Below are 14,424 nucleotides of genomic sequence, written 5' to 3' on the forward strand. Positions count from 1 at the left end.
CTGTGATGAGAATTCAGGGCTGCATATTTGAACAGTCATCATTATTAGAATGATGGATTTACTGTTGCTGTCATAAAAAGATCAGTTTTGTATATTTTTTCTATCTCTATCTCTCTACTAAACTATTGAAGAATATAAGAAGAATTGATCAAGGGTTCCCCACATTGGGGTTTGTCCCTAACTAGTGCCACATCTTGTGTCCTCTTGTCTTGGCTTGTCTTCCACTGTTTATGTTTATGTTTATGTTTATGTTCTATCTGCACTTTACTATCATGCTTATGTGATTGCTAATCTAAATATTGACATTGGGCTAATATGAAAAATTGAAGTAAATTGCTCTAAGCATAGAACATACCTAAAATTAACATGGTATCAGAGGTGAGGTGAAGACAAAGCCCAAACAAGAGTGAAAGAGCAATCACCAAAGACAGTTGGACAAGGACAGAAGGCTCAATGGGTTCCTCATCCCACTTCCCAGATGAAGATAAGCTCTGTGAAAAGTCTGACTATCATGGATGGAAGATGTCTCTTGATCTGACATTGGAAAAACAAGAAGTGTTGGATTATGTGAAGGGTAAAATCCCTAAGCCTCCATCAAATGCACCCGCTGCTACAAAGAACAAGTACACCAAGGGAGAAGTCAAAGCGAAGAAGATTATCAAAGATTCCATTTACAAGTGTCTGGTGGCTTACATCTCTAATCTAAACATCTCCAAGGAGATCTATGACAGATTGGTAAGCATGTTCAAGGTTAGTGATACGAATCAAATTTTGTTCTTCAAAAATAAGTTGAAGGATATTAAAAAGGGCAAGGACGAGGATATTCAATCCTACTTCTTAAGGATCACCGAGATCAAGAAAGATCTTCTATCGATTGGAGAAATCTGACAAGGAACTTACTATCACTACTCTTGGAGGGCTTCCACCTGAGTGGTATATATTTAGAACCACTATTCTCAATATGATCGAATACTAGGGTTTGAAGAATTGATGTCGAGAAGCATTCAAGAAGAAACCAGAATGGTGGAGCAAGAAATGCCTTCTAATAGAGGTAACCCTACTGCTTTCTCCGCTCATGCCAAAAGGAGAAATAATGTAGGGTCTAAAAGTCATTTCCATGGAAAGTCTAGATCTAAGGGAGGAAGAAAAGGCAGATGCTTTGCTTGAAATAAGTTTGGTCACTATGCAAAGGAGTGTCCAAATAGAAGGGACACGTCACATGATGATGATTACAATCACTCCAAGGGAAACTTCAACAACAATGATCGAAGGAATGGCAAGTACAATGGCAAAGGAAAAAGGAATGCAGGACATCAAGGTCAACCATCCAAGAAAGCAAGGAACTCCAAGCATGAAGAATCAAATGTTGTTTCTGATAAGCAAAAGGAGTATTACCTTATATTGGCCCTCTCCACTACCTCTCCTCTAGACACTTTGGGAAGTTGGCTTATTGATAGTGGTGCTTCAAGGCACTTCACCAAATTCAAGGAACCTTCTCTAATTTGATAGAAAAGGAGACAAACTTGGAGATTATTCTTGGAGACGATGCCACCTATCTCGTAAAAGGTGTAGGGAATGTTACTCTTCAATTGAATCAGTGTAAAACAATTCATTTACAAGAAGTTCTTTATGTACCTGATCTCAAGAAGAACTTGGTGTCCATTTTGGCAATGGAAGACAAAGGTTACACGGTGACATTCATCGATGGAAAGGTATGTGTTTGGAAAAGGAATTCTAAAGATGCTTTCACTCTTAGGTTCAGGGTTGGCACTTTGTATCAAGTTGCAGGAAATCCATTGGGGGCCATGTCTTGTGACCCATCTCTACAATCTGAACTATGGCACCAAAGGTATGCCCATCTTCATTGTAAGGCCCTACCCGATATGAGATAGATGGTGACAGGGATGCTTGAATTCAAAGAAGAGCATGAAGGTACATGTCTGAGATGTACCAAAGGAAAACTTACAAGGGGACCATTCCCCTCATGTAATAGCAAGACCACAGATGTGGAACAACCCGAGGGGTTTTAGATTCATGATCGGGAATCTCATGTATGTAGATTGAAGAAAGCTCTCTATGATTTAAAGCAAGCACCCCGGGCTAGGTATGAGAGGATTGACAACTATCTGATGAAGCTGAGATTCACTAGGAGTGAAGTCGATCCAAACCTTTGCCTTAAGGTTGTAGATGATAGACCTCTCATACTGGTGCATTATATGGACGACCTCTTTCTGACAGGTACAGAGCCTCACATTTACAAATGTAAGAGGGAGTTGGATTCCGAATTTGGAATGGTGAAGTGCAAGTCGGTGACTACCCTGATGGAGCTTAACTAAGAAGTTATGTGGTAGCGTTGCCGGTCCTGAATTGGGAAATGCCTCTGAGTTTTGTCAACTCATAGGAGCATTGATGTTCTTGGTGAACTCGCGTCTAGATATATGTTTTGCAGTTAGTATGTTGAGCCAATATATGGTTAAGCCTCATCGCTCGCATTGGATTGGTGCCAAGAATCTTCTGAGATATCTTCGAGGCACAATCACTCATGGACTAAGATACATTGCTGGAGTTGTAAGGCTGGATGGTTATTCCAACACTGATTGGGCAGTGAGTATGGTGAACCGCAAAAAGCACTTTTCAGTGTTGTTTCTCTTTGGGTTCTGCTTCGATATCCTGGATGAGCATGAAGCAGAAGTCGGTTGCTTTGAGCATCGCGGAGGCCGGTTACATAGTTGCGAGTATGGCCTCGTGTGAAGTTGTTTGGTTGGGGAAGCTCTTCAGTGAGTTGTTTGGACACGTGTTGGATACCACCGTGACCCTCTGGGACAACCAGAGTGGGATCTGATTATCAAATAATCTCGTATTTCATGATCGCTCCTAACACATAGACATCAGGTACCACTTTATATGGGATATGGTACAATGAGGAGCAATAAGGCTACATCACATTGGGATTGATGAGCAGGTCACCTATATTCTGATGAAGCCCCTGGGAAAGGTCAAATTCTTGACTTTTCGAAAACAATTAGGAGTTGTGGAGAGACCCTCTCCTGAGGGCCCTGTATGATATGGATTTCGAGCTCTGGGAGCTCTAGGAGGCACCAGCTACTTTCTTGGAGCGATGAGCAACCATAGGGTGAGTGGTTCAGCCTTCCCCTGGTGGTTTGCTATGTAGGTAGGATGAGTGTTTCATCCTTCTCCTGCTGAGACACAATCATAGGGTGAGTGCTTCAGCCTTCCCCTAGTGATTTGTTGTGTACAGGGTGAGTGGTCCAGCCTTCCCCAGGATACCCCATGGCGACATGTAGGTAGGATGAGTGGTTCATCCTTCTCCTGCTAAGACATCCTACCCATGCAGTCTGGGACTCATGGGAAGTACCTCTCATATGGCCAATGAGTAGGGAAATGAGAATAGGGACCATAGTACTACCGATGGACGCATCATGTACTACCGTACTCCCTATGTTAGGATAGTATTGATCTAGGATCAATTGGAACTGACTTCGGGTCAGTAAGAGTGGTATGAGACACTCTCTTTGTTTTTCGGATCAGTAAGAGTGTTATGAGATACTCTCTTTATTTGGAACTGATTTCGGATCAATAAGAGTGGTATGAGACACTTTCTATTTGGGACTGAATTCGGGTCAGTAGAGAATGGTAAGATACATTCTCGATCACTTCTTCTTCGTAGTTCAACAAAGCAGAGAAATGCAGGGCACTGCATTGATGGCAGAGATAGTACAGACCAGCATATGGATTAGCAGATGGAGTTCTCCCTAGTTGAGAGGGAGTGTTAAAATTGGAAAACTAGGGCCAAACTCCATGTGGGTCATCTTATTTATGGCAGCTGATATTTTTCTTAGATTCCTCTTTCTGAGAAGTGTAGGATTGATCAAAAGATCATCCGATTCCAACATGTATTTATGGAGATATGAATTTATTTGTATTATTTGACAATTTGTCAAGGTCGGCCAGCAACCAAATTACCCCAGCACAACCTCAACGTTGCATTATAAATAGAAGAGGTCTCAAGTCATTTGACATACACTCATCTCTCTTGATCTCTCCTTTCCATTCGTTTGGGTTGACCTCTCTCAAGGAGGACATAGTGGAAAGGGTCTTCTAAGAGAGCCCTAGACACAGTGAACTAAGGTCACTTAGTCGCAGTTGAAGGGAGAGACACCTAGCCGCAGTTGAAGGAGATCTGGCCGCAGTAAAGGAGGCATCGTACACAGCTAAATGGAATGCCTAATCCGCAACAAAGGAAGGCTTCTATCCATGCAAGGGTAAGGCTAGATCCGCAGCAATTGAGGAGACCCTAATACGCAGTCCTAAAGAAGCCTTAGCCACAATTCTAGAAGAGCCCTAAAGACACAGCTAAGGAAACAACAAAAGAAGACCTAACTGCAGATCTAAGAGGCTCTTATCCGCAGCTAAAGAGGCTCTAAACCATAGCCAGAGGGAGGCCCTAATTCTGCAGCAAATAGACCCTAATACGCACAGCAAGCAAAGGACAGGACGACGAGGAATGGAACGTTGTTTTGGGCAGGCCGAGGTGTTGTCTTGAGGGTCGCAGTCTTGATCTTGAAGGCCGAAGGTGAGAGGACTATCTTAGAGCCTTTTTGAAGGGTGAACAGTTCTATTAAGAGAATGTCGCAACCATTTTTGGGGTGACAGGTTTGTGCGTTGAGCTTGAAACTGCGTTTAAAGAGTAGTGTGGACGGCAGCACCCTAATGGAGGACAACCACAGTAAAAGGAAGCAATTATGGGTTAGTTTAAGGGTTGTTAGGGACTGTGGTTGGTTGCCCTAACCAATGCAGAATTGTAGCAGCCTAATTACCCTAAAACAATGAGCTAATGCACACATTCTCAAGTGTATCTTGTATGTGTTGAGACAGCTTGATGAGCAACTTGTAGGAGTCCTTAGGACAGCTAGTTTGCTAACAGCGTGGAAGGTTAATTGTTGCCTATTGTGCCCTAACCATAATTGCAAGAGCAACTAGCAATCAGAGGAATGTTGCATTAGTTTGATGATCTCCTCAAAGGATTTACTTCAACACTCTTAGTGATTGGTTGAAGATTATCATGAGAATTCAGGGCCGCATCTTTGAACAGTCATCATTAGCATAATGATAGATTTACTGATGTTGTCATAAAAAGATCAGTTTTGTATATTTGTACTATCTCTATCTCTCTGCTGAACTATTGAAGAATATAAGAAGACTTGATCAAGGGTTTCCCTGCATTGGGGTTTGTCCCTAATTGGTGCCACATCTTGTGTCCTCTTGTCTTGGCTTGTCTTCTACTGTTTATGTGTATGTTCTATCTGCTCTTTACTATCATGCTGATGTGATTACTAATCTGAATATTGACATTTGGTTAATATGAAAAATTGAAGTGAATTGCTCTAAGCATAGAACATACCTAAAGTTAACAGGATCCAATTTTCACTTATGATCCTTCCTTCATCTCTATTGACGTTATTTGGATTTTTATTGATTTCAATGGCCAAAGGAATGAGGAAAACCGATCAAACCCTAGTAAACATAAAACAGTTGAATTTTCATGATTTTTAGAAATGGACCAACAATGAAAATTATTAAGAAAGAATTTTATGAAAATGATATAAATTGAGTGATTATGTTATTAATAAAATTATTAAATTAATATGTATTAATAAATGTGATTTTCAAGGATGTATTAATAAATATGATTTTCATGAAGATGAACCATAGTTGTGGGTTCGAAACATCAATCTCCAAATCAACATGAATGCGATGGATCCAAAAAATCAATTGGAACGAGCTAACAACCGCAGAAATCTAAAATCTGAAAATACCTTCCTGGGTAAGAAAGAGTTTTGATGTTTGTAGCTCAGGGAAGTACTTTTCCAAAGTTCTAAGTGTGTAGACATCCAGACATCACTTAATTGGTCTTTAACCTTAGCAATTACTTTAATTATTAATAAGCTAAAGTGAGTTAATCTGATGAAATGCAAAGGATATTTGCATTGGTGAATTAGATGAATCTCAACCATTGCAAGTGATGTCGAGATCTAATCTTAACCATCAACCACTTTGGAGATTAGGGTTGTAGATTCGATCAATAACTCAAACTTATAAAAAGAAGGCTAGGCTAAGAGAGAAGACATATCTTTGAGCTCAAGACACGGTGACATAATGAGATCTAAGTGATTGGATGAAGGACTTTCATTCAAGTGCGCAAAGTTGAAGGAAGAGTAAAAGGGGCGGCTAAGGGAGAAGAATCCAGATCAACCAAACAAGATCAAGGACAGATCTGCAAAGGGTTCAATCAGCTAGATTTCCAGGTTTTGTTGTATTTGTATTTTTCTTCAGAGGGCCAATATCATAAGAAGAGAATCATTGTATGCTGTAGAGTATTATTAAAGGAACAACTATTTTGAAGGGCAGAAATCTATGTGTGCATGTGTATGAGATTAGTGTATTGATTTGTTTCCGTTGTTATCTTTTGTTTGTGTTAAAATCTCAACAGTGCTTTTCATTTAGTAGATGTGCATAATAATTAAATTTTACAGCAAGGAATCTGCTAGGAAATAATTACCCAGGTTGCTGGTATAAGGAAAATTAAAATATTTATATCATTTGAGACATTTCAGCTTGAATATAAGAAATTTGTCTTTTAGGAATGTCGCCTTTCTCGTGTGCTTTAGCTGCAATTTTCTTGTGGATCTAAAGTTGTAGAGCAGAATCCTGATCAACACTGCTGGGAGAGGTGTATGGCTGGGAAGAGGATCATTCAAACATTAGAATCTTCCGAAAGAAAGGACATGTAAAATCATGTTAACTAAAGGTGCCATTTCTGTCAATTACTGAACTAACTTTTGATTTTGTGGGAATATTCCTGTCTAATATCCTCTTTGCAGTGGAAGGAGATGCAAAGTATGCTTCCAAAGGCGCTATTTATGTCTACCACTGAAATAACCTGTGATTTTACATGAATATCCCTGGCATTGACCAGTGTAGCAAAAGAAAATCGCACAGAACTTTGTACACCCTGGTCATAAATGGTGGAGTAAGGTTCTCAGACATGATGATTACTAAATTTCAATCATAAGGCTCTTTTTTATGTTTTTCACATATAACCGATTATGTTATGGTTTGCATGGCAACAAATTTTATTAGTACTGGAACTACAATCACGTAGTAATAAATGCCACAATTCTCTATCTAATATAGGTTTGTACTTCTTCAGTAAACAAAGCAACAAAGTTCTGAACCACTCAAAATTGAAACATATAACCTGCCTCATTGCAATTGCTACTCAGAAGATATTTCAATGGGACAATAACATCCCAGCTCCAGGAAAATTCAAACCAACTTTGATAAAAGAAGCATCCAGTACAAAGACTTGTATTCAGAAGACTCCACCTTTATAATTTAAATGTTTTAGTTCTTGTACGACATCCCATTCGGATAAAAGAACAGTCATTGGCCTCAAATGTGTTGTAGCAATGCTATTCAAGAAATTAAATTAGTCAACTAATGACAACTTACTTGGCAAAAGAAAGGTTTGCACATATAATACAGTTTATAGGAGGCACAAACTGTAATGACGATGCACAAACTTGCAAGAGCTCTGATGTGTGTATGCAAAGAGCCACACAAAATATTTTACCTTTACACCCATCAAATTTTGCTCCTGTACTACTCCTGTAACCAGCGAAAAGGGAATGCAAAGGTAGATTTTCACCAGACCATACTTTTGCTCATGCTTGATAAAGTCCTGAGGAAGAGACTGCAGTCACAAACAATAACCGAGCAATATACCATCTTGTACATGTCCTGCTTAATTACAGCCTCTATAAAGATCGCATCCATGATGGAACATCCTCATTTCCTCAACTTTTCGCAAAAGATCATACTTGGCTCTTCACCTTTGCATCTTTCACTACTAGTATTCTTTCATAAAATTCCTACAAAATAAAAGAGCTCAACTCAAAATACAAACTATATACTTACATAAAGTATTAGAAACTGAACTGCATAAACTTTTAAGGGTAGGCAGAAACTAAAGAAAAGCATTGCTACATTACATAGATGACAAGACACAGTATAATGATCTACGAGAAGCAGTGGAAAGCAATAACCAACTAATGGTGAGGGAAAATGTCAGTTACAATGTCTATCATAGAATTCTCAGATGCTTTTTGAGAAGGGTACTGAAAACTTCATTTTTATTCTCCCTTCTCCTTCATGCAATTATTTCCGTGTTCCTATTAGATCTGGACATTGACCAATCTTAAATGCAAAACTGTCATGTTTATCAACAATGGGCTTGCATTTCTTTTCTTATCATGATTAAAGCAAAGAAATTGCCCATTTATTCATGAGTAGATAGATATACATATATAGCTTTTATTAAACTGTCCATGAGATCAAGTGGCCATATGAGGCAAAACAATTTACAATGTGGCAGTATGGAAATTACCTTCTCATCCAAAGCAGAAATTGCTGCCTCAACTTCAGCCTGTGAAGAGAAATTAACAAATTGAAGGGCACTAGATCTTCCTGCTTTATGAGCATAAAGGACTATTATATCCAGCATATTTCTATGTTTGTTGAATTATTCACTGACTATAAGCGATTACCTACATATTACTTTGTATTATGTATGGACTTTCGATGAAGGTGGTCTTGACTGTCTCAGTCATGCAATATTCCTTTATGGTTGAAGGGTTTGCAATATTCTCTTCAACATCACTTGCCACAAATTCCTGCAAAGAATTAAGTAAATATCCCAGTGTAATACATTAGGCCAACACAACCCCTAAAGCCAAGTTACCATAAAGATAATAATATATAATAATATAATAATATTATTATATTATTCTAATAATAATATTTTTTTAAATTTAAAAAACACTTTTAGAGTTCAAAAATCAAATCTATTTATAAATCACAACATTTAGAACTGAAATCATTAGATATATTATATATATGAAGACTGAAACATTGAAATAATGCATCCTCCCTCATACAAAAAGGATAATATCATAAATTATAAAACTAATAGTAAGCACAAAAATGAGTGTCTCATCCAAGATCACTCTACTAATATGATAACGTGCAGTAGCTTTAACTACATATCCTCAAATGGATCTACATTCTCTTCTCCTACATATTGCAACTCTACATCATGAATAGATGATGGGAGTCCTGGAATGTAGGAAGTTGCATCAGAAGGTTGGAATGGTGGTGGAAAAATATCCTCAAGTAGGTTGAGGTAAGCCATGGCATTCAGTGTCATGTTCAGGTCAAAGTTCTCAGGCTCCACATCCCATGTCTTGCTTGGACCCTTTTTATACTTTGGTTCAGCATGTGATAGAAGACGAAGGTTGGAATGAACATACACAAGATGCTCAGCCTTTGCCGCTACCAGCTTGTTTCACTTCACTGAATGGATGAAGTCATACGTAGTATGTACTCCAATTCCTCTCAACTAATGAGAACTAGCAAACTGTGATAACAACCTGGTGGCTAGATTCGAAAGATGAATGTTAATCCCACCATGGAAACCTCACCACGTAATAGGATCAAGATGTCATCGATCATCCATAGCTACTGGATCTGAAAAGCTACCAGTAGATTGTACAAATTCTCCAAATTCTATATTGTACTTCCATTGCAACTCCCACATCTCTATACATTTTCCTCATTGTTGTCTTATATCCTTGTGCCACTTTAGAATCCTTCTTTGGCGTTGTTCTACCAGGTAAAGACAAAATTGGAATGATAATATGTGGGGTGCAATGCATAGGCCAAAAGGTATAATGGTGTGGTCATTTTGTTCCAACATTTTGGTAACTATGTCCTTCACTTCATAATAAAATGTTTCAAAAGAGTCATTTTCGCTTGGCTTGATAATTTTCCTTATTCTCTCCAACATACTATCAATGTTTTCATAAACTTCCCCCAAGCAAGGTATATCTGTGTCAAATGTCCTGATCAAAGTCGGAATTGGTTCAGTAAATCTTAGAAGGTATTGGACCTTGTCCCACCATGCATCATCAAGAATGATGGAATTGACTTTTTGCCCTCTATCAAAAGTGGAAATCCTCCATGATTCCCAAAGAGGGTCAATGACCATTACTTGTAATGCTTGTCTCACCTCCACAAGTCTCTTTATGACAAGAGAGTGGGAAGCAAAATGGGTTTCAGCAACATACAAGTTTTAGAAAGTCAAATCTCAAATGAGAAATCATATATAAATTTGTAATTAAAATTAAGAATTTCCAATACAAATAATATTGATTAAAAAAGAGTATCTTCAATAGCTCCAACTTTGCAAACCTCAATATATCGCTTGGGACATTGAATGATTGGTTATGAACATTTGGATTTCTTTCACTGCTACATATATTTCATTAATCCATTCAATCTCACCAATCATGGCAAGCATAAGGTTCAATGAATGTACTGCACATGGAGTCCAAAAGATGTGATCATATTGACACTCCACAATCAAACCTGCTACTCTACAAACCTGTGCATTGTCTGTAATGACTTGGACAACATTATGTGGCCCCGCACTTTCTATAGCATCAATAAAAATTGTGGATATGAAAGATGCATCTTTCTTTATTCCACCGCAATCAACAATCTTCAAAAACATTGCCCCTTGGGGGCTATTGAATAACATCAATTAACGGGCAATTTCTTTGGTCTCTCCATCCATCAGATATGATGTACACCCCTGTTTCTTCCCATGTATCCTGAACTGACTATAGTTGTCTATCCACGGATTGTCCCTCTGATGCCAACAAAGTAGTGCAAACCTTTTCATATCCAAAGCTTTTGTACCATTTTGGCACTTCATTAACCACTTTTATCATTTGTTGCCAATAAGGGGAACGCACCAAATTGAATGTTAGCCCATTTGCATAGATGCAACAAGCTACATGTTCATTGGTTGTGCCTCTACCCTGATTACTGAACGCAACTTCAAGAGGGCCTAGAGTGGGTCTTTTATTAGTTATGGCAGCAGGTCTGGATGGCAATGGAGGCTTAGTTGTAGAGCTCTGTATAAGGTGTTTTCACTTAGCAAGCTTCCTATCAGCAGCATCTTGCAAAGATGAGTAGAATTTAATTTTTCCAAGACTCAAACCTTGGCCATGTTTGCCATATGCATCTTTTGGCTCAGTTCATACTTGCACCCCTATGTTAGTTTGTCCAGTCAGATGGGCCTTCACTCTGGTATATGAGGCATTTTTGATATCATGGTATTCATTGCACTTCCATTTATATGAACCAACTCCGGGATTTTTTCCAATAATCTCCACATTCTGCAATAAAGGAGATTTTGGGTCTATTTTAATGTTTTCCCCTTCACTCCATTGTGATGGTTCCATTTCTATAGGTTGTAGGCTATAGTGTGTGACTGCATATATGAGAAAATCCAAAATTCAAACTATTATGAATACACAAAATTAAAATACATATAAATTAAAAATTAAAATACATAAAAATTAATTTAATTAAAAACATACAACATTTCCAAAGTTCTATTTTCAGGGCATAATTGATAATAGTGGCTTGGCTATCAATTTGGCCTAAGTGGGTTTTGTAAATACTTTGCTGCCAACATTGTGAATAGGTGTCTGTAGGCAAAGACAAAGGCAGGGGTGGAAACCATTTCCAAAGTCGAAACAGACAACGTCTTGTCATGGTCGTCAATTATTGACTTCCAACATTTCACTGGCATCCTTCATTCAGTCGCACCTATGAGAGGCGAGATTGATTCAAATTGAAATACTCGAAGCTTCACGCTCAGATCGACAAGAGAAATGATTGATTTAGATATACTTTTATTTCCTACCATGCAGGACTTATTGGGGGATATGTGATATTATGCATGATAGTCTCACTCTCCATCTACTAATGAACACATGGAATCTGAGGCATCACTCTAATTAATAAATATAGGGGGAAGGGTTTTGAAAAAAATGCATTATTCATTCAATACATGGGGCTTGTTCTGTGCTTATGCACTCCACTTGCTGGTTGGAGTCCTTTTGTTTTGTCGCCCGCGTTCTTTTGTTTTGTCGCCCGCGAGCTTGGCTATCTGAGGAAGGAGTTGTCCAAAAACACTTTGCATAGGTGCCATTCTATTGACGATGGATTTCTTCACTCATTACTTGGTCGCAAGGTCGATGTAAGGTAAAATAGCCTTAGAGACTGTAGCCCATAGTGTATAGTGGTTCTAGGTTTGAACTTTAGTGGAATAGGGGATGGAGATTTTAAAAAAATTAACGGAAACATTTTAAAATTAAAATTGTTGACGAATTCATGGACATCGACAAATCTGATTGAGGTCGTGTTGCTTTCGGATGTCTGGCGAATCGTTGTCTGTTGCTTTGTTGCTGTCTGAAATAATAATGAAAACAGGGACCACTTCATCGAATTAAGCACCAAACAAAACCTAAAACTAAAAAACGCATTGCAATTAAATTGAAATCTGTGGCATGGTTGTATTTCAACACGAGATCCATTTCCTGAACACGAGATCCATTTCCTGAACATGGGATCTATTTCCAGCAAATAAAGATCCGCCACATCACCGTTTCTAGGACAGATCCAAGGGGATCCGGATCTGAATCGGATTCGTGGATCCTGGACCCCCCAGTGCCGGATCCAGTAACTTAGCCCTAAAGCAATCAACGCGCACCCTGTTGCCCCTCAAAATGCATAGGTATTTTAAGGTATTACTTCCAGTAATGCGGATATGAAAGTAAATTTTTGGTCAAGGATCAAGTTGGATATCATGCATCTTGTGTGAGGCTGCTGTTATTAGAAATGTTTGCTATAGTCATCATGCCTCACAATTAAAACAGGCAATCTTGTTTGTTGCCTACAGTCGCTACACCTCAGCAAAGTATCGAAGAGAAGATATTCCGGGCTTGTTTTAGGTGCCAATAAGCAAACCATTGTAGATCTATAAATACACTTATTTCAGCCCTGTCCTAACACTTTAAACAACCAGCTGTCAATACTCTTTGAGGCCTGTTTTCATGCCTAAATCTTCCTTGGGCCAAATCTGGATTATTCAGACAGTACCTAGCATGAAGGGGTTAACATTTTAACATGTTTTTGCCACAATATAAAGGTGTGATTCCATTACATTGGTGACCACTTTCACCATTCTGGGCTACTAAGGAGAAGAGGCAAGGAAATCAACTTGGTTGAACGCGAAGATTCCTGTTTTTTCAGCAAGTTATCTAAAAACTTATTTAACTTGAATGATGCATTTCACAGTATTCTTAAGCCTAAGAATTGTGACAAGGCTGGAAGGAGAAGATCAAAATACAATCTCAAGCCAAATTCGTGCAAGGAGCTGCTACAGTTCTTCAGTCTGCTCACAGATTCAAGGAGATCACAAAACAATAATTCTGTTAATGCCTGACAAACGCATCAAAAGTAGGACATTGGGACTGAAGAGAACAACCTGCTGTTGAAATTATCACCATGTTTGTCCTAGCATTGGGTTGGATGGCTGCAAAATTCCTTGATGTGGTTGTAATATGATGTCACTGCTAACAACTTTACCCTTCTGATCCCAATCAAAGGCCTGACATGCCATAGATTTTTAACCGTAGTCTGAATAAGTGAAAGCAGATCTCATTAATAAGAAGATTTGGAAGTATTTGTTCACTGGGCTGAGTAAAGGATAATCTATCCTTGACATTAACAGAATTTCAAAAGGCTTTTAACCTTTCCAAGGACGTGGGTTTACTAAATGGAATCAATGCATCATTCACTAGTTCTGACAGTGAATTGTATCAGTTTGTGGAGGAACTGTATTACAGAGGGCTGACATAATCAATGGGGAGAATGCCCTTCACATTAAGCACTGCTTTTGAGGGCAGCCGAAAGGCATCTTCATCATTTGATCAGCTACGGCAGAGGTAATGGTTATAGGTCGTTGGACTGTTTTCATCATCCAAAAAAATCTGGAGGAAAAGAGAACTTTCTGTAAGAAATTTTCCAGATTGGTGTGGCTATAAATACAGCCTGTAAAGCAACCTTCTGTGGAAAATTAGTGGCATTTCATACTGATCCTTGCATCAGATTGTGGACCTAATGCTCTTATATGCATTAGTTGAAAGTTGGAAGTTAATATTTTGATATGTTCAGAGACAAGTTATCACGTGGTTGCCTAGGGGAGCACTCCGCAGATGAGGAACCTTGTGCCAGCATCTTTAGCATGATACTAAGATAATGGCACTTAGGAGGATAAGAGTTCCCTTATCTAGGGAAGTTTGTTGTTTTAAAGACAAAGTTATTAAGAAGGGCATTCAAGTCCCTGGCCAATTTGTTCCACATGTTTCAAGGAAATCCATATTAGATCCACTTTTGGAGGTTGTTATAACAACCATTGACCATCTTGCA

General features: G+C 38.6%; 1 protein-coding gene across 4 annotated transcripts in view; it reads right to left on the bottom strand.

Moving 5' to 3' along the window:
* Positions 1-7,755: 7,755 nt before the first annotated feature.
* Positions 7,756-14,424, bottom strand: part of LOC149219004 (28 kDa ribonucleoprotein, chloroplastic-like) — a 56,756-nt gene continuing 50,087 nt past the window's right edge. For 2 of the 4 annotated variants that reach the window (XM_089384219.1, XM_089384220.1), the window contains exon 5: positions 7,756-7,952. In XM_089384219.1, the coding sequence (XP_089240345.1) occupies positions 7,896-7,952 (57 nt within the window). In that variant the 3' untranslated portion in view covers positions 7,756-7,895. Of the gene's footprint in view, positions 7,953-8,467; positions 8,507-8,631; positions 8,754-14,424 lie in introns of all 4 variants that reach the window. The other 2 variants (XM_089384218.1, XM_089384217.1) reach the window with 2 other exon arrangements.

The sequence above is a fragment of the Pinus tabuliformis genome, chromosome Q (genome assembly GCF_031772625.1).
Source record: "Pinus tabuliformis cultivar Carrire ecotype Pingquan chromosome Q, CPIR1, whole genome shotgun sequence".
Taxonomy (NCBI): domain Eukaryota; kingdom Viridiplantae; phylum Streptophyta; class Pinopsida; order Pinales; family Pinaceae; genus Pinus; species Pinus tabuliformis.